The 22633-nt window shown below is 41.5% G+C and overlaps 1 protein-coding gene across 1 annotated transcript in view; it reads left to right on the forward strand.

Moving 5' to 3' along the window:
- Positions 1-22633, forward strand: part of mlycd (malonyl-CoA decarboxylase) — a 39836-nt gene that overhangs the window by 11029 nt on the left and 6174 nt on the right. The window contains exons 2-4 of the mRNA XM_080186751.1: positions 10144-10256; positions 11033-11189; positions 16046-16198. Of these exons, the coding sequence (XP_080042877.1) occupies positions 10144-10256; positions 11033-11189; positions 16046-16198 (423 nt within the window). The remainder of the gene's footprint in view (positions 1-10143; positions 10257-11032; positions 11190-16045; positions 16199-22633) is intronic.

Raw genomic sequence — 22633 nt, forward strand, 5'->3', positions numbered from 1 at the left:
CTTATTGAGTTTTTTGAGAAGGTGACCAAAGAGGTGGATGGGGGCAAGGCAGTTGACGTGGTATACATGGATTTTAGTAAGGCGTTCGATAAGGTTCACCATGGTAGGCTTCTGCAGAAAATGCAGATGTATGGGATTGTGGGTAATCTAGGAAGTTGGATCAGGAATTGGCTATCAGATAGGAGACAGAGGGTGGTGGTGGATGGTAAATATTCATCATGGAGTACAGTTACGAGTGGTGTGCCTCAGGGATCTGTTTTGGGGCCACTGTTGTTTGTAATTTTTATTAATGATCTGGATGAGGGTATAGTTGGGTGGATTAGTAAATTTGCTGATGACACCAAAATTGGAGGTGTGGTAGATTGTGAGGAAGGGTGTCATAGTCTGCAGGGAGACTTAGATAGGTTGCAGAGCTGGGCCGAGAGGTGGCGGATGGAATTTAATGCGGAGAAGTGTGAGGTAATTCACTTTGGTAGGAGCAACAGATGTGTCGAGTATAGGGCTAACGGGAGGACTTTGAATAGTGTGGATGAACAGAGGGATCTAGGTGTGTGTGTACATAGATCCCTGAAAGTTGGGAATCAAGTAGATAAGGTTGTTAAGAAGGCGTACGGTGTCTTGGCGTTTATTGGTAGGGGGATTGAATTTAGGAGTCGCAGTGTAATGTTGCAACTGTACACTACTCTAGTGCGGCCGCACTTGGAGTACTGTGTGCAGTTCTGGTCCCCGCATTACAAGAAGGATGTGGAGGCGTTGGAGAGGGTGCAGAGGAGGTTTACTAGGATGTTGCCTGGTATGGTGGGGAGGTCCTATGAGGAGAGACTGAGGGATTTAGGGTTGTTTTCGTTGGAAAGAAGGCGGCTAAGAGGGGATCTTATTGAAACATATAAGATGATTAGAGGTTTAGATAGGGTGCGTACGGTGTCTTGGCGTTTATTGGTAGGGGGATTGAATTTAGGAGTCGCAGTGTAATGTTGCAACTGTACACTACTCTAGTGCGGCCGCACTTGGAGTACTGTGTGCAGTTCTGGTCCCCGCATTACAAGAAGGATGTGGAGGCGTTGGAGAGGGTGCAGAGGAGGTTTACTAGGATGTTGCCTGGTATGGTGGGGAGGTCCTATGAGGAGAGACTGAGGGATTTAGGGTTGTTTTCGTTGGAAAGAAGGCGGCTAAGAGGGGATCTTATTGAAACATATAAGATGATTAGAGGTTTAGATAGGGTGGATAGTGATAGCCTTTTTCCTCGGATGGAGAAAGCTAGCACGAGGGGGCATGGCTTTAAATTAAGGGGGGGTAGCTACAGGACGGATGTCAGGGGTAGGTTCTTTACCCAGCGGGTGGTGAGGGATTGGAATGCCCTGCCTGCTGCGGTTGTAAATGCGTCTAGTTTGGGGGCGTTTAAGAGATCTCTGGATAGGTTTATGGACGAAAAGGGATTGGTATAGGCTAGTAGGTCATTGTTTTTGTAACTGGTCGGCGCAACATCGTGGGCCGAAGGGCCTGTTCTGCGCTGTAATGTTCTATGTTCTATGTTAATTTTCAGCAGATTTCTACCATCTAGGATGAAGTCCCTTGATGGGGATAGGGCATTCGTCCCCTGCTGAAGAATATGATTTTGCTTTTCCTTACCTGTGCAATAGTTGGAGTAGTACTCTTTATGTCAATATGATCATGTTTGCTAGACAAGGCTCCTTGAGCACAATTAGTGTTGTAGGTCACACCACTGGTATCTTTTCAGTTGGGATGACTAGTGGGTCACAAGCATGAGGAAAGGAAGGACAGAAATATATGCATTCCCTTGTGAATTCAGATATTAGCTTAATCAGGATGCATAGAAAAGGCAAGGCAACTCAACATGCCAATGTCTGCTTTTTGAAGGAACTATCCAGGTAGTCCCTCTCCTCTGCACACCCTGTATTTCTTTTGTTGCTTTTCATGCATTTATCTAATTGCTTTTTAAAGGTTACAATTGAATTTGTTTCCACCACCTTTACATAATGCTTTTCTTATCAGTGGTCTTAAATCTATGTCTTCTGTTACTGACCTAGCCAGCAGTGAGAAATGGTTTCTTTTTGTTTACTTTTTGAAACCCTCTCGATTTTGAGCATCTCTATTAAATCTCCCCTTGACCTCCTCTGCACTAAGAACAATCTCACCTTCTTGGGTCGCCTCATGTAATTGAAGTCCTTCATCCGTAGTATTGTTCTAGTAATTACCTGCTCCTCCTCCAATCCTTTTATTCTAAAAAGGTAACTAGAAAATTTTGCCTTTGGTATTTTGTAGTTTTGCCATTAACTTGTAAATCTCTTGCTTTCTACTGAGCTGAGTGCTGCATTAAAATTTATTCATTTTTGTTCTACATCAACAATGTCGATTGATTGACACCATTAGTAATGTGGTTGGGTATACAATTACACAATGTTTCTTTTTCTCTTGGCAAGACTGAGTCTAAAATGAATACTTCTTGTTGACACATCTATGGTACTTGTGGAATCTGCTGCAAGCTGAGAGAAGAATATCAAAACTTTGTTAGCTGTATATGTAAATTGTTCACCCAATGTTAATAAGTGCAGTCTCACATATTTTCAATGAGGTTTTATCATTCTGCAGAAAACATAGGTCAATTATAGTCATTCACAAATTGGACTTTTCTTTAGCTTTGCAATAGATTCCATGATGTGATGCCTTTTTCAGAGCATGGAAACTTCGTTTTTGTTGATTGTATGAATTTACAACATTGAGCCGTTGGGATGGTATCCCATACCTAGAATACAAATGAATTATAGTTGGTAAATGATATCTCTCCCAGTGCACGATGAGAAAATATGGAAGAACTATAGGTTTAAAACAATGAAAGAAATTGGCATGCCCAGAAAAGGCGTTCTATATTCATAACTTTAAGCAAACTTGATCATATTGACATAAAGAATACTACTCCAACTATTGCACAGGTAAGTAAAAGCAAAATCATATTATTCAGCAGGGGATGAATGCCCTATCCCCATCAAGGGACTTAGTCCTAGATGGTAGAATTCTGCTGATAATTGCTAACTTTAAGCATGGACTGTATTCTGTATAGAATTTTCTGAAGCTGCATTTTCTTTTAAAAATAGAAAGGCTACTGTGATGGTTGCCAACAATCAGGTGACTTTTGTAATTTCTGCAGAGACTTAGGAATATCTCAAGCCTCTGGAAAGTTCCTAATGGAATGACCATGGGTGGAATGTCTCCCTTGAGTGGAGTAGCAAGGCAAAACTGTTTATGGAATTCATACCTCCTACTGTTTATCAAGTTATCCAAATCTATGGATTCTAAGACTTACTGGGTGAAATTCTCCAATTTTGAGACTAAGTGATGTGGCAAGAGTGGGAACATGGAGCATTTCCTGGTGCGAAGATCAGTGGGAAAATGCACCAAATTCTTCGACCCTAATCTCATTAATTAACAGTTGTTTCACAATGCACCCACTGGGGGGGAAGGCTTGGATGGCATGTTGTCCACCGTAATGTCCACGTGCCATATTGAAAAGGCAGCCAATATCTCTGACCCAATATTGTGGACCACCTGAAAATGAAGATAGGTCTCCAGGAGCACCCTGAGACCAAATGATGTTCCTCCTGAGGACAAGTATGGATCTTCTGGAACATTCTGAGGCTGGAAGATGGACCCCTTTAGGGTACCAAATCTGGAAGGTCCACCTGAAATGGTCTCCAGACCCACAGCTATGGTATTCCATGGTCCAGCACGGGTGGCCCCCATATTGAACTCCGAGGACAGTTCCTGGCATTTTTGAGATGAGTCCCAACATCCGCACATTCTGTTCTGAATATGTTTTATGCCGGCTTCTTAGTGACATGATAGAGAATCTGAAGGGGGTAGTCAGATCTTTGTTTGACAGGGTGCAAATGAGGTTCATCTGGTCCGGTGCGTTTTGTGATCTGCTGGTAAAATTCCAGCCAGTAGTGTTCAGTTTTCAGGCTGAACTTGTGAATTGAAAAACCTCTGTTTAAATCACAAGAAGTGTGCTGCTGGTTATTCAAATTGACAATACACTTGGGTTACGAAAAGGCGAATGGGATGCTGGCCTTCATAGCGAGGGGGATTGAATATAAAAGTAGGGAGGTCTTGCTGCAGCTGTATAGGGCATTGGTGAGGCCGCAGCTGGAGTACTGTGTGCAGTTTTGGGCGCCGCACCTGCGCAAGGATATTTTGGCCCTGGAGGGAGTGCAGAGGAGGTTTACTAGGCTGATACCGGAGTTGAGGGGGTTGAGCTATGAGGAGAGGCTGAATAAACTAGGCTTGTACTCGCTAGAGTTTAGAAGAATGAGGGGAGATCTCATTGAGACGTATAAGATGATGAATCGGATGGATAGGATAGAGGTGGAGAGACTCTTCCCGCTCAAAAAAGACAGTAGGACTAGGGGGCACAGCCTCAAGATAAAGGGGAGGCGGTTTAGAACGGAGTTGAGGAGGAACTTCTTCACTCAAAGGGTGGTGAATCTCTGGAATTCTCTGCCCGTTGAAGTGGTGGAGGCTGCCTCGCTAAATATTTTTAAGAAGCGGGTTGATGGGTTTTTGATAAGAGAGGGGATTAAGGGTTATGGGGAGAGGGCGGGAAAGTGGAACTGAGCCACAACAGATCAGCCATGATCTTATTGAATGGCGGGGCAGGCTCGAAGGGCTAGATGGCCTACTCCTGCTCCTATTTCTTATGTTCTTATGTTCTTATGAAACACCCCCGTTTCCATTTCAAAAACACAGATTATAGATTGTGAAGAGAATGCCCCTCATGCCTGTCCATAACAAAATGATCTTTGCTTTAGAAAGATGATTAAAATAAAATGATATATATGCAGATTCCATGAAGAATGTTATGAAAGCATTGCAAAAGCATAGGAACCTTTAAGTCTTTGTGGTTTAGATTTGATTTGTTGAAGAGGTCAGATTGAAAAATATGGACATGCCAGCATTATGTACTTTTAATGTAGCCCATATTTCAGAATAAGCATCAGATACTTTTGTATTTATCACACACAATTCAAGTGTCTATTGAAATGACGGTGAAGAACAGCAATTTTTAAAATTAATTTTTACTTTGAGCTTTTATTTATACTTGATTTCTAATGGATAGCTTGAATTGTTAAAACAAATTAAAAATGTTATTGACTACATTTAAATTGGCTAATCTATTTTATTGGTCAATAATGATTCAGTATATTTCTGTTTTCTTTTCTCAAAAGGATTTATTGTCTCCATTAGTTTATGTTTCGGGTGCCATGCAGAGATTGAAACTGTTGATGATACAGGATGTTACAATCTTTTTTAGTCACACTGTTATTCTGGCTGCAGTTATACTGTAGTTGCCAGCTGGGATGTGCATTCAGTAGAGGCTTGTTACATTGCAAACTGGCTTCAATCTCATGAGTACTGAGGTACATTAACAATGTGTATCATCAAAGCACTATTAACTGTGGACCTAAATAATTCATCCTCCATGAATCACTGAAAGACCATATGTGAGAGATTGCAATGTGGAACTTCTCTACAGGAGTTTTTTTTATGGTTAGGGAGGCAAGAGTTTTGTCCTTGCATTTAAAATTGTTCCAAATAAAGTTTTGAAAGTTCCTAAAGGCTCAATAACTTATTTTTAGACACAGCTAGCTGTGTACCAGGCTGGAGTTGTACTGTAGCTGGCGTTAACCTGAAACAATTTGGCGGATTTTTGCATCACTCGCCCTTAGTGCGCTTTAGTGTCAGGATCAGGACCTGACACTGAATTGTTGCCACTTTCTAGGCTTGAAACACATCAGGATCCCTTTGATTCAGTGCCAAATGTTCATAACCTGTGTTGCCAAGGTTTGTTTTCTAAAAGGTTGAAAAATACAGGCCTCAGCGATTGTATATAATCCAATGTATTTTTATTTCTGGAAGAAGCTATTTCCATCATTTATTAATTGAGCAAATGGTACAAATTTATGGATAGTACATGTTTTCATCTCACTGACCCTCAGAAATAGCAACCAGGAGTAGGAAAGGTCACATTTAACTACAACCCTACTACATTCTTTCATAGTGATGCTCTCTGCACAGCAGGAGTGAATATATATAAACATACTGTATACTAAGAAATTAAGCAGTGTTTTTACTAATTTAATACGAATGTATTCAAATTACTGCATCAGCTTTCCCAACAGTGCTGCTAAGTAGGAAATATTTTGACAATGATACCCTTTACAATCAAACTTTAAATCCATTGAAAAGTCACAGTCCTGAAATGCTAATTTTGTTTCGCTCTGCAGATTCTGCCAGATCTGCTAAGTATTTCTAGCACATTTTGTTTTTGTTTCAAATTTCCAGTCTCCACAGTATTTAGTTTCTGTTTATCTTAAATTATGATGTGGAGATGCTGGTGTTGGACAGGGGTAAACACAGTAAGAAGTCTCACAACACCAGGTTAAAAGTCCAACAGGTTTATTTGGTAGCAAAAGCCACTAGCTTTTGGAGCGCTGCTCCTTCGACAGAACTCCCACTTACCTGTCCGGGAATTGAACTCCGGTCCCTGGTGCTATGAGGCAGCAATGCTAACCACTGTGCCACAGTACCGCCTTTCTTGCCTTGCATGTATCCACACCAGTTGGAGTTTTTTTTGGGTTGAAGGACTGATTTATAATTAACATTTTCAAAGGCACTGTGTTTATGTAGTGTGTTTGCAAAGTGACTTTCCAAGGCGGACAAGATAGTTCAGGGCAGAATTCTCCATTCTTGTAACTAAATACAGCGGTGGGCAGCTCTCATGGTGCTTTTCCTATTGGCCAGAATGGCAGGATTCTGCTCCAGATTCTGAGCCCCTCCAACTCACTGGTGAACTTGCAGCTGATTTGTCTGCCTGCCATCAGATTGTGTGTTTGAAGATCCCAGCGCCATATTTAAATACTAGTTCAGCACATTTGTAGCACTTCCCCTGCCCACCTGTCTTCACCAGACCTTGCAAGATGTCAGCAACCTGGAGGAAAAAGGCTGATAGCCTTAAGAAGTCTGTTCCTTAATTGAACCATCTTCCCTTCCCCTTAGCCTATCACCTGCAAGGTATCCATACCCCACTTGGATCGCTGTCTACTGCATCTGGAGTCTTTGTGCATCCTCTTCCATTAATCAATGTGATATGCCTTTGACCCCCTTGTTTGGGATCTTTTCACGCAACCTTGTCCAGTTTCTCTCCCTTCAATCTTCCCTTTGCCTCCCATTGTTTGTCATCTCCATCCACCTTCTTGCCCCTCTGCCTGTTATCGTAAGTCTTCAACCTTTCCCTCTTGCACAGCCCTCCCACTACACTGCCCCCTGTCTTCATTAAGCCATCTCCCCCACCCCCTCTGGCCTCACCTTGCAGTTCACCTCACATTGAATTTCAGACCTATGTTGCGGTGACTGCATAAGTCCCGCATCACTGCCCTGTTTGGATAGACACTGATATGTGGCACCATGGGGAAAGGGCACCTGTACCACCACCACCACCACCCCCCGCCCCACCTTATAACCAAATGGCATTCACAGCACCTGCCACGAACGCGACCATCCAACCATTAACATGTCATTGAGAGAATTACAATGTGATTTTATGCTGGCGAGTTTCAGACTTTTGGCTCCCACTTGATTCTCTGCTCCTGCCTGTCACCAAACCATCCACCCCCACCAGCAGGGAGAATTAAGCCCCCAGTGTCAGTTTTGGCTTAGCCATAGTACCCTTGCTTCTGACCCCTATAGTTGTTGATTCAATCCCCGTTCTCAGACTTGAGCATGAGAGATTTTCTAATCGTCATTCCCAACCAACCAGAAATAACTAGTTATTCATTGCATTGCTGTTTGTGGGATTTTCATGCACAAATCACTGTGCACAAAATACTTCTCCATTTGTATACACAAAAGTGAAGTCATTATACTGTAGAAGTACTTCTTTGGCTGACAAGTGAGATAGAACATCTTGAGAAACTGCCTTATAAAATGCAAGTTCCAGCTTTCTGCTTCTTTTTGAACCATCAAATCGATTTTTAACATTGCGTTCAGAAGGGACAAATCAATTGAGGGATAATTTTAGACAATAAAGTTTTGTTTCCAATCTTGTGCAACTTTACCCTTTGAGACTTGAGCAGTGGAAAACTATTGAAACTGTGGTTTGAGATTTTTCATTTTGAAACTACCAGGTGGTGAATTTTCCACAGGGTCTGGAGATGGAATTGACTTGCCTTCAACTCTGTTTACCCTGTTTTACTGCGAGGTCTTACATATTTATTGATGTGGTTGAGAAAAAAGAACCACAATTGGACTAGTTTGCCCTTGACGTCTGACACTTGAATTCAACACAAATTGTTCTCACAAATAGTGGCACTGCTATAATCACACATACTTCACCCTGATATTAGATACTGTTCAATATTCTAAGCAAGTTATACACAGATTCCTCGCAAACCTATTCGACATAACCCAGATTTGGAAAGCTAAAATCAATAATTTCATTAAAAAATACATTTTTGAAAAAACAATTCAGTGGTATATGTACAAACATTCCTCATGCCCATTATTCCATTTTACTAAACTTGCATCGTGAAACTTCCTCAGAGCACTAAGATGTGAATTGTTAACTTGCAGCTTATTCTGACATTTTTCGCATTTAATCTTCTACAAATTAAGGAACATTTTCAATTTAAAAAATTTTTTCTTCACTCTCCCCCTCCTGAAATAAGTTTTGCATTTAACATTTTAAAACAAAAATGAAGCTATAAGCCCACATGATGATAGCATGATGAAAGTATAATTCTGATTCTGAGTATTTAGTATTGTCTCCACTTTTACTCTGCATGTACAATTTTGTTAATCATAGCATTGCTGAAACCAGCAGACAGTAGGTGACAGCATTATGGTCTATCTTACTAGTCCTTTCCATATTAGCGCTAACATCGGGAGCATAATCCAAGGAGTCTTTACACAGCATAACCTATGGCATGCAACATACATGCATAGGAAGTGGAGTGGAAAAGGTAGATCCATTTAAAAACAAAGGTTCAACCATGCCAGGCTACTGTTGCTTTCTTGCAAATGATTATATAACAAAACACTTTGAGTTAATTCATAGGTTAGAAGACATTGTTGTTAACATCATGTTTACAGGATTATTCATGACAAAGAAGCTACTGTCATCTTTGAAGGTGTCAGAATGTATTCATAATATTTAAATGGCCAATATTTATCCCTTAAACAACATCACAAAAACCAGACTATCTAATCATTGTCACACTACTGTTTGTGAGAATTTGTAGAACAAAAATTAGCCGCTGTGTTTATTGCATTATGATAGTAACTACACTTCAAAAAGTACTTCATAGGGAGTAAAGCACTTTGTGATGTTCATTGGTCATGTAAAGCACTGCATAAATGCAAGTCTTTCTTTTACTAACTGCTTTTGAATATTATATGTAAAAATAAGCATCCGTAAAATTGTGAATCCTTAATCACATAGGAAAATTAACATACTTCATTGAAACTATTCAATTTATCTTTTTATTCATTTGTTTATATGTTATAAATAATGAAAACACAAAATGCAAAACATTGGTTAAATTTTTTTTGTTTTTGACTGTTTTGAGATTTGTTTGCACTCAAATCCTTGTTTGTACAGCTTTTCTAAGAAGCTACGATACAGGTGCTTCTGTCCAAGTGCACTGGAAATATACCTTATTGCAAATAAAGATACCATTGTATTTACATTTGCAAATATAATTCATCTTGAATATAAATCACATAGTTCCAGAAGTATTTACTTAAATGTAACCATCCAGCTATGATAAAATATCGGTTTTAGAAGCAGTACCTATCTGTTCCTATTCAAAATGAAATCAATTCTTTATGTGTGAGTACTCCATTAGTTGCTGGTTTGTATAGATTGTAATGGTATCTGAAAGTGGTACATTAGTCAAATTGTATGGTCGATTACTAGAACTCTTGGATGCTGTTGCTGTACAAGTAATGAAAATGGTAATGACAAGACCACCTCAAAGCAGTCGACATGGTTTTACTGAATTATTTAATCAGAAATAAATATTCCTTCTGAACTTGGTCACATTTGCTTACTAACTTTGTGTTGAATCTCAGGAAATGAATGAAGTATTGAAGAAACTGCTTTCAGATTGGTTTTCTATAGGATTTTTGAACCTGGAACGTATCACCTGGCAATCCTCTTGTGATCTGCTGCAGAAAATTAGTGAGTAAGTGACTCTTAATCACTTATTTTGCACTAGTTACTAAAGCAATCCTATTTTTAGTCATTTTCAGTTTGCTGTCAATATAAAATCAAGTAATGTTCTTATTACACTGAAAGCTGACCATCAGTCGCTCATTTCTGGCCATTTGAATCAACGCGTGATACAACACAAATGGAAACCATTTGGTCCATCATGCCTGTGTCAGCTCTTTAAGCCACTGAGCAATTAGGTCCAGTTTCCTTGTCTTTTCAAATGTAATATGTTTAGAGGTGAGTGCAAGAATCAATTGGTGTTGTGTTGTACTTTGACTTTCTGAACCTCTGAATGTAGACAGAAAAAAATCTGCAAAAGTGTTGTACTTGTAGGTAGCCTCATATGTATTGATGTTAAGCTGACCTGCCAAAAATTGTACAAAGAGGGCATTTTCCCAGTCTAACAGTGAATTGAGTAGAAAGCCCTCCTGAGAGCTTTTAATTAGGCCCTAGAGTTAAAAAAAAACCTGGATTGATTTTTGGTGTATTGGGAGAATTTTTAACTCGCTCCACTGCTCACCCGACTGATCAAAATCAATGTAATTACTTTTAATGCACTTCTAATAAATTATTAGTGCTCAGAACATGTCCTGCACAGTTTGTATATTGCTTCCTACTGGATAAGAGATTAGCTTGAGACCTGATTATTTGCTACACTTTTTTTGCTGAGGCAACTTTTCTTTAATATCAACTACTTCAGTTCCAATCCTCCAGTGAATGCAGCTCAATTACATCTATTTCTCTCAGGTATGAGGCAGTTCATCCTGTCAGAAACTGGACAGATATTAAACGCCGAGTTGGGCCTTACAGAAGATGCTATGCTTTTACACATAATGCTATGCCAAGGGAACCTCTGGTAGTTCTACATGTGACACTAACAGATGAGATCTCCAAAAATATACAGGTAAGCTCATTAGAATTGCTGTTAGCCTCCAGTGCTAATGCCCAGCTTTTATGGTAAATAGAATATTTACTAGAATATTAATGCTCAAAAAACAGTCATGAAAGTTTTCCCATGGAAAATTGTTGCTTCATTCCAACCATGGCTCAGTGATACCACTCTTGCCTCAGATCTAGGCTGACTGGATTTGTACTGAGGGAGTGCTGCACTGTTGAAGGTGGCATCTTTTGAATGAGATATGAAACCAAGGCCTTGTCTCCCCTTTCAGGAAGATGCTAAAGATACCATGACACCTTTGCAAAGGAGCAGGGAATTCTGTGAGGAAAGAAAAAGTCAAGAGAAAAAAATGATAGATTGTTCATTACAAACCTGTTGTAGCTTTTGTTTCATGTTATCTAAACTTCAAAGCATATTCAGCTGAGAGAGAGTGACTTTCCTCATTTCAATTGCTTTTGTTCAGATAAAAGTTTAATTTTTAAACTAACCTGTCTCTAATTATGTAACAGTTAGAAAATCATTGAGTGGTTTCAAGAAGGAAATAGATGTGTTTCTAATTTAAAAAAAAGGAAAGAGGAATATAGTGAACAGGTGGGGATGTGGATCTAAGACCAAGGAGAGATCAGCCATGATCTGATTGAATGGCGGAGCAGATTCGAAGGACTGAATTTGCCTACTTCTGCTTCTAATGCCTATGTTCCTAAAAGGTAAACATTCAAATTGCTGCCGGACTAAGGACAGAATTTTCCTGAGCCGCCTGCCGTGGGAATCATTGTGGACGAGGGGCGGACCACACACTGGCCCATTGATCTTGGGTGGGATTTTCCGGTCTTGAGGTGAGCATAGCTAGAAAATCCCACCCAAAGTCAGAGATAATACATTTTCTTCACTTCATTCAGAAAAATAAAAATAACCTGAAAATTTTCTACCTGTGTTTTGTTGAGAGCAATTTACGTACTTTAAATTTCTTACAGCTGAGAGTGGGAGACAAACAGACATGAATAATAACCATTCACAAACACATGTTCATTGTCTGCAGAAAGCACTTAAATAGTCACAGACCAGTTCTGCAGTACATGAGATTTTCTCCAATTAGGCCCATTCCTGCTCAACTGCTCACTCAAGCCTGGATCTTCATATCTCTGGTTACATCAGGACAGAGACAGATAGATTTTTTTAAATGGATAGGATCCAATTCCAGGATTCCTGCTTTTATTTTCATTGCCGGTAATTGTTAGCAGCATGAGATAAAGGGTATGGGTGACACACCTGCATACTGCCCTCTCACCCATTTCAAACACCCCATAGTTCTGATGGGTGGTTTCTGAAGGAGACGTAGTTCATAGGGAAGTCAAGAACTATAGGGGAACCCTAACCTGGAGTCAAGAACCTTTTGACAAATAAGTCCAAAAGTTGTCACCAACTTAACATATTACAAGTCTTGGGCTGTGTTGTGAAAGGTGAGTTACAACTACATTGGCCAGTACTCTGAAAGTGAAAAAGTGTCCAGATGCATTGAGATACGTTATCCAATGAAAGAAATCATGGAATCATAGAATCCCTACAGTATAGCATGTATGGGGTGTCAGGGAGGGGTAATACCTTTGGTGGGGGAATATGTCGCGTCCTTTCAGGGCAGTTTGTCCACCCTTTGACCCCACCTGGCACTCAGCTCTCACCTGTGGCTCCCCGTAGCTGTTTGCATGCGACAGCGGCCACACCCTGGGCAATGGCTTCAATAAGCCGGCTAAACCAGGTGAGGGTAGCCGACGGGTCTCAACCCTCGGTGAGGTAGGGAGATGTCTATCCCAGCATGTGAAAACAGAGTCCGGCGGATTGAGCGGAAGAGACCAATGAAAGGTCCCAACGGTCAAGAAGGCGGTCTCTGCAAGCGTCGTGGAACATTAAGAGCAGGACAAGACACAGATGATGTCCTGGTCATCCACTGCGCCTAGTCCCACCTCCAGCCGTCTTGACTCTTGTCTTGCCACTGGATCTAGATGGGAATTGGGAAGAGAGAGTGAGGCTGCGCAACTCTCCCTCACTTTAATCCAAATCAAGCGCTAGTTTTGACACGATCATCATCATCATCAGTGTCCTGTTCAACACCTGAAGTCCTGTGGCAATGGGCAAACAATGAAGCAGCAGGCGTGGATACACTGGGAGCTGCAGTCACAGACCTGCACGCAGGCGGCTCAAGTCTAATGGTCGTTTTCCGCTGAGTGAAGCAGCAGTGGAACTCGGCATCTACCTGGGCGACTGAGCAGTCCTGTTCAGGAACGCACTGCTCACTTCAGTAGAATGAGGAAGGGGCTAGAAAAGGTGCCCTAAACATTGCCTGCTTCACTACACCCTAGCCAGTTTACCACAGCTGGTGGGGATCCCATCTTGTAGTCGAACACACAAAATAAAACACAAGGTGACACCGCTCACCATTGGCACTTGGAACGTGTGCACGCTTTTGGACAACCCTACAGCAGACAGACCAGAGAGAAGAACAGCCTTAGTTGCCAGAGAGCTTGCAAGATGCAACATTGACATTAGAGCCTTGAGCGAAACTCATCTTGCTAACGTAGGTCAGTTGACTGAAACTAGAGGTGGATACACTTTTTCCTGGAGTGGTCGCGGCAGTCAAGCGTTGTGATGCTGGAGTTGGATTCGCCATCAGGAGTCACCTTGTTCGGAAACTTGATAGTCTACCTAAGGGTGTGAATGACCAGTCTCTTGCGACTGAGGACCAACTCATACATGCCATTTATTAGCAATTGGGTTTAGACCGATGCAATTCCACGCTGGCATGATGCAAGATTGGAAGGTCTGATAGGATGCTGGTGATGCAAATAATGTTCATGCCACGTTACAATGGGAAGACTGACCTGCCATTGGGTGAATTATATGTGATTTTGTGTTGGTAGATTTCCATCTTTTTGGCTCTTGTTAGATTTTCCACTCCTGCCTATCAGCAGACCCACTGGATGGGATGGGAAAATGCCAATCAAGGTGTTCAAACCTGCCCGATTTGGCATCTGCCCTCCTCTGTTTCCATGTTGGGCCTGATTTGGAAGGCAGTATTCCCAGCTTCAGCCCTGCATCACTGCTCTACAGTGAAAGAAGTATGGGGGGGGCGGGGGTGGTCACTGCCAGGAAGGGGGTTGGATTACAACTTTGGAAAATGATCTGACTCATGATTCCCGCTTTGAAGATCAAAACGTGGTCCTAGGAGTCTTCTGGTAAGGCAAACAATATGTTCAACTGCAAACCTCAGGATCAGCTTTCAGTATTCTGCCAAATTCTGTGCAGCACAGTGGTTAGCACTGCTGCCTTACAGCACCAGGGACTCAGTTCCGGCCTTGGGTGCCTGCTTAGAGTTTACATGTTTTAAGTTAGGTGGATTGCCATGCTAAATTCTTTCAATATGTACAGTTTAGGGGTAAACATGTGGGGTTTCTGGGATAGAACTTGGGCAGGTTGCTCTGTCGAAGAGTTGATGCAGACCCAGTGGGCTGATTGGCCTCCTTCTGCACTGTAGCAATTCTACGATTCTAAATTCCAGGCCCTTTTCAGTGATACTAGATCAAGGACTATGTACCACCCATCTAATAGCCCCACAGCTGAACTATCAAACTCTAGGACCATTTCACATTACGCCATGTGAAGAGAACATTTCCCATTGATCTTAAAGCATGGGATTGTGCCCCAGTGCAGCTCGGCTCAACTCCATTCCACAGTATGGCTAGGTATAGCTGCAAACTTTGGTTTCTGAATCCAGCATACCATTTTGCTGCATGCATTCAGTTTTTGAAATGGTAAAGAGAGCACATATTTACAATTTTCACTGAATAATGTATTGCGTTCTGAAATCCAATTCACAAAGCACCAGTAAAAATCTCATCATAAAATGAAATTTGATTTATTCACTTGTAAATCAGCAATCTTAATGTTAATGTCCACCCGGCATAAACATTTATGTTGTTCTAAATATCCTAAACATTATCAGAGGACATCCACTAGTAATATTAAAATAAAAGCCCTGTTTCTTTATATTCAAAAGCCCCTTGCAGTCAGTCACTGGTAGAATTTTTTTAATCTCCACGATACTGAGAGATTTTATGACAGCTTTGGCACCAGATGGCATTATGGAGCGATTTTGTTTTTCATTCTGATGAGTAACTGAATTTTCCAGCTTGATTTTCCTCAATCCTGCTCTGGGGTTGAGGTTTTTTGCCCCAAACTTCTGCTGAAATTTGGGGGAAGGTCAGCGAAACACCATTCAGGGACATTTCCATCATTTTGTGGTGTTTCCTCCAAATTTATGACACATCAGTTGGAGAAATTCCAGTTACTTTTTTATAAAGAAAAATGTTTCAATCATGAAACATTTTTCTCTCTGAAATATGTTAGAAATGTTTTCCGTTAGAATTTGTTTTGAGCCTCTCCTTTTTACGACATAGTCAATATTTTGTGTGGAAATAGCCTTGATGGTGTAAAGGTATTCACCCATATTTGGCATTAAATAATAATGCTTTTTTAATTTTTTTCCAAAAAAAAAATTGGTTAAAGTTTACTCATTAGTCACAAGGAAAACTTGCATTAACACTGCAGTGAAGTTGCTGTGAAATTCCCCTAAGTAGGATTTCTAGTTATGGTGTTAATTAGTGTATATTCTTATTGTATTTAAATAAGAAGTAAAGTGCTGCATTAAATGAAGTGGTTCAACAAACCTGTTTTCAGAAACAGTCATCACAATGTAACTTTTGTCTTCTGAAAAATATGCAATATATGATGGAATATCTATGTAACTTCTAAAAACTGAATAAGAAAATAACTTTTTAAAAATATAAATTGTATTATGTTTTGTTTAGGCTATTGTGCGAATTGGTCCTTCTCCTGAGATGACTGAGGATGTTAACAAGATCACCACAGCTGTTTTCTACTCTATCAGCTCCTCACAACAAGGGCTACAGGGAGTGGAGCTCGGAAATTACCTCATCAAACGAGTAGTAAAAAAGCTCCAGGTAGGTCTTCATCACATCAAATATAAAGTCCGTTAGGATTGGTGTTAAATGTAACTGGGATCAGCAACATTCTGTGGTCAGCAACCTGTAGTAACAAATTAACTCGTAGCAGAACCCATTATGGTGATTTCTTGAGTTGAAAAAAATGTCCTCAAGACTTTCACTGTCTTATTGTAAAAATAAACATTCCCCCTGCATTCTATACAAAAATCTCTTAAATGCTGGACAGATTATATTTTTAAAATACTAACTTGCACTGGCTCTCATCTACACTATGGCCAGAATTTTACAGCACTCCACCACCTCCCCCACTTCTTCAGATACACACACACAATTCATTGTGATTTGGGAGACAGTATTAAATTGCATGGACAGGATTTCCTTTGGGGGCATGCCCAACCTGAACTGGAAGTAATGTTTTGGGGTGGGGGTGGAAACTTGCTCTTGCCCCAATTAAAGCCTTTAAGTGGCCACTTATTTGCCAGAAAAGGTGCATTTCTCACCCAGCCTACATTTTTAGGCTGACTGGTGAATGACAGACCTTGGGGAAATGCGTAAAATTTACTGAGGTTACCCTCCTCTCCTTGGGACCCCTGCCACTTACTTTCACTCCACCTCCCTGCCTTCCTGGCACATGACTGTATTGCCTCTTTCAACTACTGCACTGGAGGGGCTGGAGAACTACCAGCCAATTTGATTGACCACTAGCTGTCCAAGGTGGGACTTCTGCTCATGTGAGAACAGAATCCTGCCTTCTGCCAAACAATGCTTGTCAGAGCGTGAAATGGCAATGGACCTGTCAGAATTGGTGGGGATGTGTCCCACACTGTCTTTTTGGATGGTGGGGGAATAAATCATATAGACCTTAATTTCTATGCCATAGGGCCCATAACTTTTTAATGCTCCATCATTATTCTTTTCCCCTTAATTTTTTTTGGTTTCAAATAAAAATATATCAGTTTTTTCCCATTTATCAATCTCTAAGATATCATTAACCCAGCTTATAGGTGGACTTAACATTGGCCCACAATGTTGTGCCAACCACGACACCAAATTAAACTAATTCCTTCTGTCTGCCTTTGGTCCATATCCTTCTGTTCCTTGCGTGCTCATGTGCTTATCTTAAAGCCCCTTAAACGCTCCTATTATATCTGCCTGCAGCACCACCCCTGGCAGTACGTTCCAGACACTTACCACTTTCTGTGTAAAAACCTTGCCCTCACATCTCTGAACTTGCCTCCACTCACCTCAAGTGCATGTTCATCATTTAAATTTTGGGGACGATTAATGTTCCTTTAAAAACTGCAACGTAGAGTCCTGGAATCACAACATTCACCTGTTTGTCACCATTTCCAGCCTCAGCTGTTGTTATGTGCTGACTCAGTTACTGAAGTAATCCACTTTTATGTTGTTTGTATCAAGATGACGAATGTCAGTACTGTAAACAATTTTTCTTTGTATCAGCTGTCAGCAGTAAGCTGTTGAAGGTTTGCTGCAGCAAAGGTTAAATGCTCTGTTAAGCTCCAAGTTTTTGAAAGATACCTCCTCTTTCACCATTGTGACATTTCAGTTGCTCACACCAACCATCCTTCTCAACTCTGAACGAGGCCATCGGTTTAGATACATGTTGTTGGCACTTTTGAGTTGTGGTTAAATTCCCCTTCAGATCAAGTGACCTCCTGATCAGGAGACAGCCAATACTTCTTAGCTGAAAAGCTTATTTTTATTGAAATGCAATGACTAAAATTAATTAGATCCCTGGATATTAGGCAAGCTATTTGTATTAATGAAAGTTTCCTATAGCTAGGAATGATGTTTTAATTGTTTTTGACAGGCTTCATCAGATACAATATCTTTCTAAAACTGAGTTGGTATGAGAAATGGTTTGTGCTAATGAGACAACTCGTGGCACCAGTATAATGTTCGTGTTTATTCAGGGTAAAAGTTCATTCAGTAGTTTTGTATTTTAGAGATATGTGTTGAAATCCTAATCTTTCTAGCAGGGCTTTGCAAGCTAATCAACGTTGAATTTCAATTCTGACATTCAAGTCATGTTGATAGGCATACAGATTATAATGCTGTCAGTTGACTTTCATACATCAGCAACCTCAATGCTAATTTCCACCACCTTTAACAGGACGATTGACATTTCTGTGACATGAATTGTTTAGTTGTGTACCAATCTAATAATTTTTTAACTCTATGTGAACATTCAGCAGCTTTCTGAGTTGAGCTTCTGCCAGTCTCTCTGCTGCCTTTTCTGTTTCTATTTGCAGTGCTGTGGTCTCTGCGGCTGAAACTGTCTTTAACTTCCACTCAGGCGCATGTTTGGGAGTTCTGCCCTTTTTTTAGATGACTATTGACACTTTTTACCCTATGAGTGGGCCTAGATCCCACTTTGGAACTTTCCTCCTAAGCTTCTCCATTTCCTCATCCTCCTAGAAATTCCTCTTTAAAACCCACCAGTTTGAACAAATATTTAGTCACCCCTCTTAATATCTTCTCCTTTGGCTCAATATGCCATATGAGGAGAGACTTAAGTCAGTTAGGATTGTATTCATTAGAGTTTAGAAGAGTGAGGGGGGATCTCATAAAAAACTTATAAAATTCGACAGGATTAGGCAGGATAGATTGAGAAAGAATGGGGGTGATTCTCCCAAAAGTACTGAATTGGTGGGAAAACTGTTCTAGACCACAAGCGTTTTTTTCAGTGCAGCTTCAGACCTGAATCTTCCCACTCTGTGCACTGCAGAGATCGCAATCGTGAATATCATTAAAAACCCAGGGTGGTAGGGCCTATTCATGCTGGAGCCTGACAGCTCTGGAACTCTGCGCGTGCACAGTGGCCCCGATCTGTAAGTCTTCCCATTTGCTGGCCAGCTCACTCGCTGGCCAGCCTGGGACTCCCACAGTGTTACCCCTCCAGCTCACCCCCCAGCCAGATCGTGGCCCCCACAACAATTTCCGGGCGAGCCTCGACCCCCCCCCGCCCTTGCCCTGGAGTGCCCCAATGTCTAGCCCACCCCACCCTCGGCACTGGCAATCACCCCACCCCTTTCATCCCTCAGACCTCCCCCCCTCCCAACCCTGCCCCAGGGTCAGACCCCTCCCTGAGAGTCAGGCCCCCCCCCCCGCCCCGCCCCGCCCCCAGCCTGCCCCAATTGCTGCGTTCCCTCCAGCCCAGACCAATCCCAATGCAGACTGGCAGCGGGACCCCCGCCCACCCTACCGATTGCCCCTAGACCCTGCCTCTTGGCATTGCCCCATGCCCATTGGACAGTACCAAGATGTCCCCTGGGCATGGGCACTTTGCCCCTTGGGCAGTGCCAGGAGGTACAGGCTGGCACTGCCACAATACGCATGTCCGGGGCACCACCCCTCGCCGCCCGATACCCTGGGTGGTCCCAATTGCCCTCCCTCCATTCCAGTGGGATCGTCTACTAGTTCCCAAAATGTGGGGAGCTCCTCTAAACCCTGTCAGAATGAAATACTCCTGATGGGGTGGGGGATTCATTTGGGCCCGGCAAGTTCCATGCCGGGCCCGATAATCACATGCAAAACATATTTAAACTACATTTTAAAAAAATTCAAATGACTTACCTATCTTCCTGCTGGTTTCCAGCAGTCTCGACTGTGACTGTTCTCTGGCTCTGGGAGATGTGCACATGTTCCCAGTGCATGCGCAAATCCTGCGAAATGGCCAGCATGCAACTCTCCTGACCAGACCTGCCAGAAAAGTTGCGGGTAGCGATGAGAGAATCAGACCCAGTGTTCCCGATGGTGGGGGAAGTCCAGAACTAAAGGTCATTGTTTGAGGTGAGGAGAAATTACTTCACCCAGAGAGTGGTGAATCTGGAATTCACTGCCACAGAAAGCAGTTGAGGCTAATACATTGTGTGATTTCAAGAAGAAACTAGATATAGCTCTTGGGACTAAAGGGATCAAAGGATATGGGGGGAAGGAGGAATTAGGATACTGAATTTGATGATTAGCCATGATAAAAATGAATGGCAGAGCAGGCTTGAAGGACCAAATGGCCTACTCTTATTTTCTATGTTTGATTTTCCATACACCTTTCCAAATCACATCATGAGTGATTTTTCTGTTAAAATCCGTATATAAATGTAAGCTGTCTCTGATGCTAAATTCTCCCTCAGTGTACCCAGACAGGCACTACAGTATGGTGACGAGGGAATTTTCACAGTAACTTCATTGCAATGTTAATGTAAACCCACTTGTGACAATAATAAGTAAACTTAAACTGTATCTGTTCTGACTGAATTGCTTGCAAGCACAGTCGTAAAACACAGACACAGTTGGCACTCTAGATATAGTTGACAAGTGCATTGAATGGAGTGCAGAAACAAACGGGACACATCCCAGTTGTGAAGACTACCTTTCTATAAATGATTCCCTTGACAAAGATGAATTTGCTATCTTGTTTGCTCTGTGCTCAACAACTATAATGTCACACTCTGCTTTTGTACCAGATGTCCTGACATCCAGGCTATTTCTGTGTACTTCATCAATGAAGCTGAGTGCTGAAAAGACAAAACACTCACCACCTGCACCACTACAGACTGCTGTTCATTCAGTACACACAAATATTCTATTTGAAACCTTCTGCAAAGTGGGTTTCAGTATCTGGCATGTTTCATTGGGTAGGTGGACTAATCCCTCTACCTGCCAACTACTTGGTGAATGCTGAAAACACAAAATCAGCTATGCAATGCAGTACTGGGGTGGAATTCTCTGATCTCATCCATGTCCCCTCTACTGCAAGTGAAAACAGAGGAATTGCCATTCGAAGAATCTCAGCCACAGACGAGGTTGGAGGTTTTTGGCACTGATTTCTTTATTGCAACGTGCATCACAATAAAATAAACATTTGTATTTGTATAACCCTCATCCCATTGCAGCCTCAGAATGTCCCCAAAGTGCAATATAACCAATGAAAATCTCCTGAAGTTTAATCACAGCAAGATCCCACAAATTCAACATTGTGCTCTGTTTGACTGATGCTGATTGCGGGATAGCCATTGGCCAGGACACTGCTAAGAACTCCCCAATTCCTGTTCAGAATAGTGCAACTGAATTATCTGCATCCATTCTTTGGGGGCAGGTGGGAACTCAGTTTGTCTCATCCAAAAGGCAGCACACTCGCAGTACATGCTGGGGTGTCAATCTAGATTTTGTCCTTGTCTCTAGACTTTTTTTTCCTGTAATACATTTATCTGTAGAGGGTTAGCTTCAACCGGTATCTTGTGTCCTTTTGTACTGTCCCATGAATTTTCACAAGCAACACTGCCTGTTACTGTGCTACAGTAGTTAGCACTGCTGCCTCACAGCGCCAGGGACCTGGGTTCAATTCCCAACTTGGATCACACTATGCAGACTCCCCGTGTTTGCGTGGATTTTCTCCGGGTGCTCCAGTTTCCCCCCTCAGTCTGAAAGATTTTAGGTTAGGTGTATTGACCTGAACAGGTGCCTGAGTGTGGCGACTAGAGAAATTACACAGTAACTTCATTGCAGAGTTAATGTAAACCTACATGTGACTAATAAATAAACTTTATTTTACTTTACAATATACTCAGCCCATACTCTCAAGTGGCTCTGACTCTGGATGTGTGCTTATTCACCTTTCCATCAGAAAGAAGTATTTAATTCAGCTTTTCAGGAATTTCCTTTTAAAGTCACTTTGTACCATCTTCTCTCCCTACTAATAAAAGTCTCTGAAGCACCACACTTTTTACTGTGCCTTTAGTTACTCCATCTCTAAAGACTTACTTACTGTTTGGTATCTCCTTCTCTTATAAAATGCTCTGATATATTATTCTGTCAGAGCTGTTATGGGAATGTAAGTATTGATGATTTAGCAAGAGGCAGATGGGAAGACTGCTACCAATATAAATAGCAATTTCATGTGTGTGCGTATATATATTTGCTGGAGTGGTGATGTGTTTTGTGCAGAGGATTCCTGCATTCTGATGGCTATAATCTAAAGGGAGGTGAATGTGGGACCCAGTACCAAACATCCAATATTCTAACACAAAGACATTCTGAAAGTCAATCTCAAAGTCTGTAAGTTGAATCCCACTACATGGGGAGAAACAACCCTGAGCAAAATAAGGAAGTCTTTGCCATTAAACAATCACAACATTTTGAGTAGAACAGAGTTACAGGACAAGTGAGCATGCTGCAAAGCCACTGCCTTCATCCACTCCTCTTACAGTGACTTCATATGTAGTCTTTGCAATCAGATCTGCAAATGAAGATTTGGCTTAACATATGAGATGACACTACCTAGACCGTGAACAATTGGCCTCCTGAAGCAACAGGAGAATCTACCATCATCATATATATTCAAATACATAATTATTTTTTGATGGATAATTTGTTAAATTAGCAGCATCTGGTGATCTTTTGTAATTGCAT

This window comes from Carcharhinus amblyrhynchos, chromosome 4 (assembly GCF_965287045.1).
Source record: "Carcharhinus amblyrhynchos chromosome 4, sCarAmb.v2.hapA, whole genome shotgun sequence".
Lineage (NCBI taxonomy): Eukaryota > Metazoa > Chordata > Chondrichthyes > Carcharhiniformes > Carcharhinidae > Carcharhinus > Carcharhinus amblyrhynchos.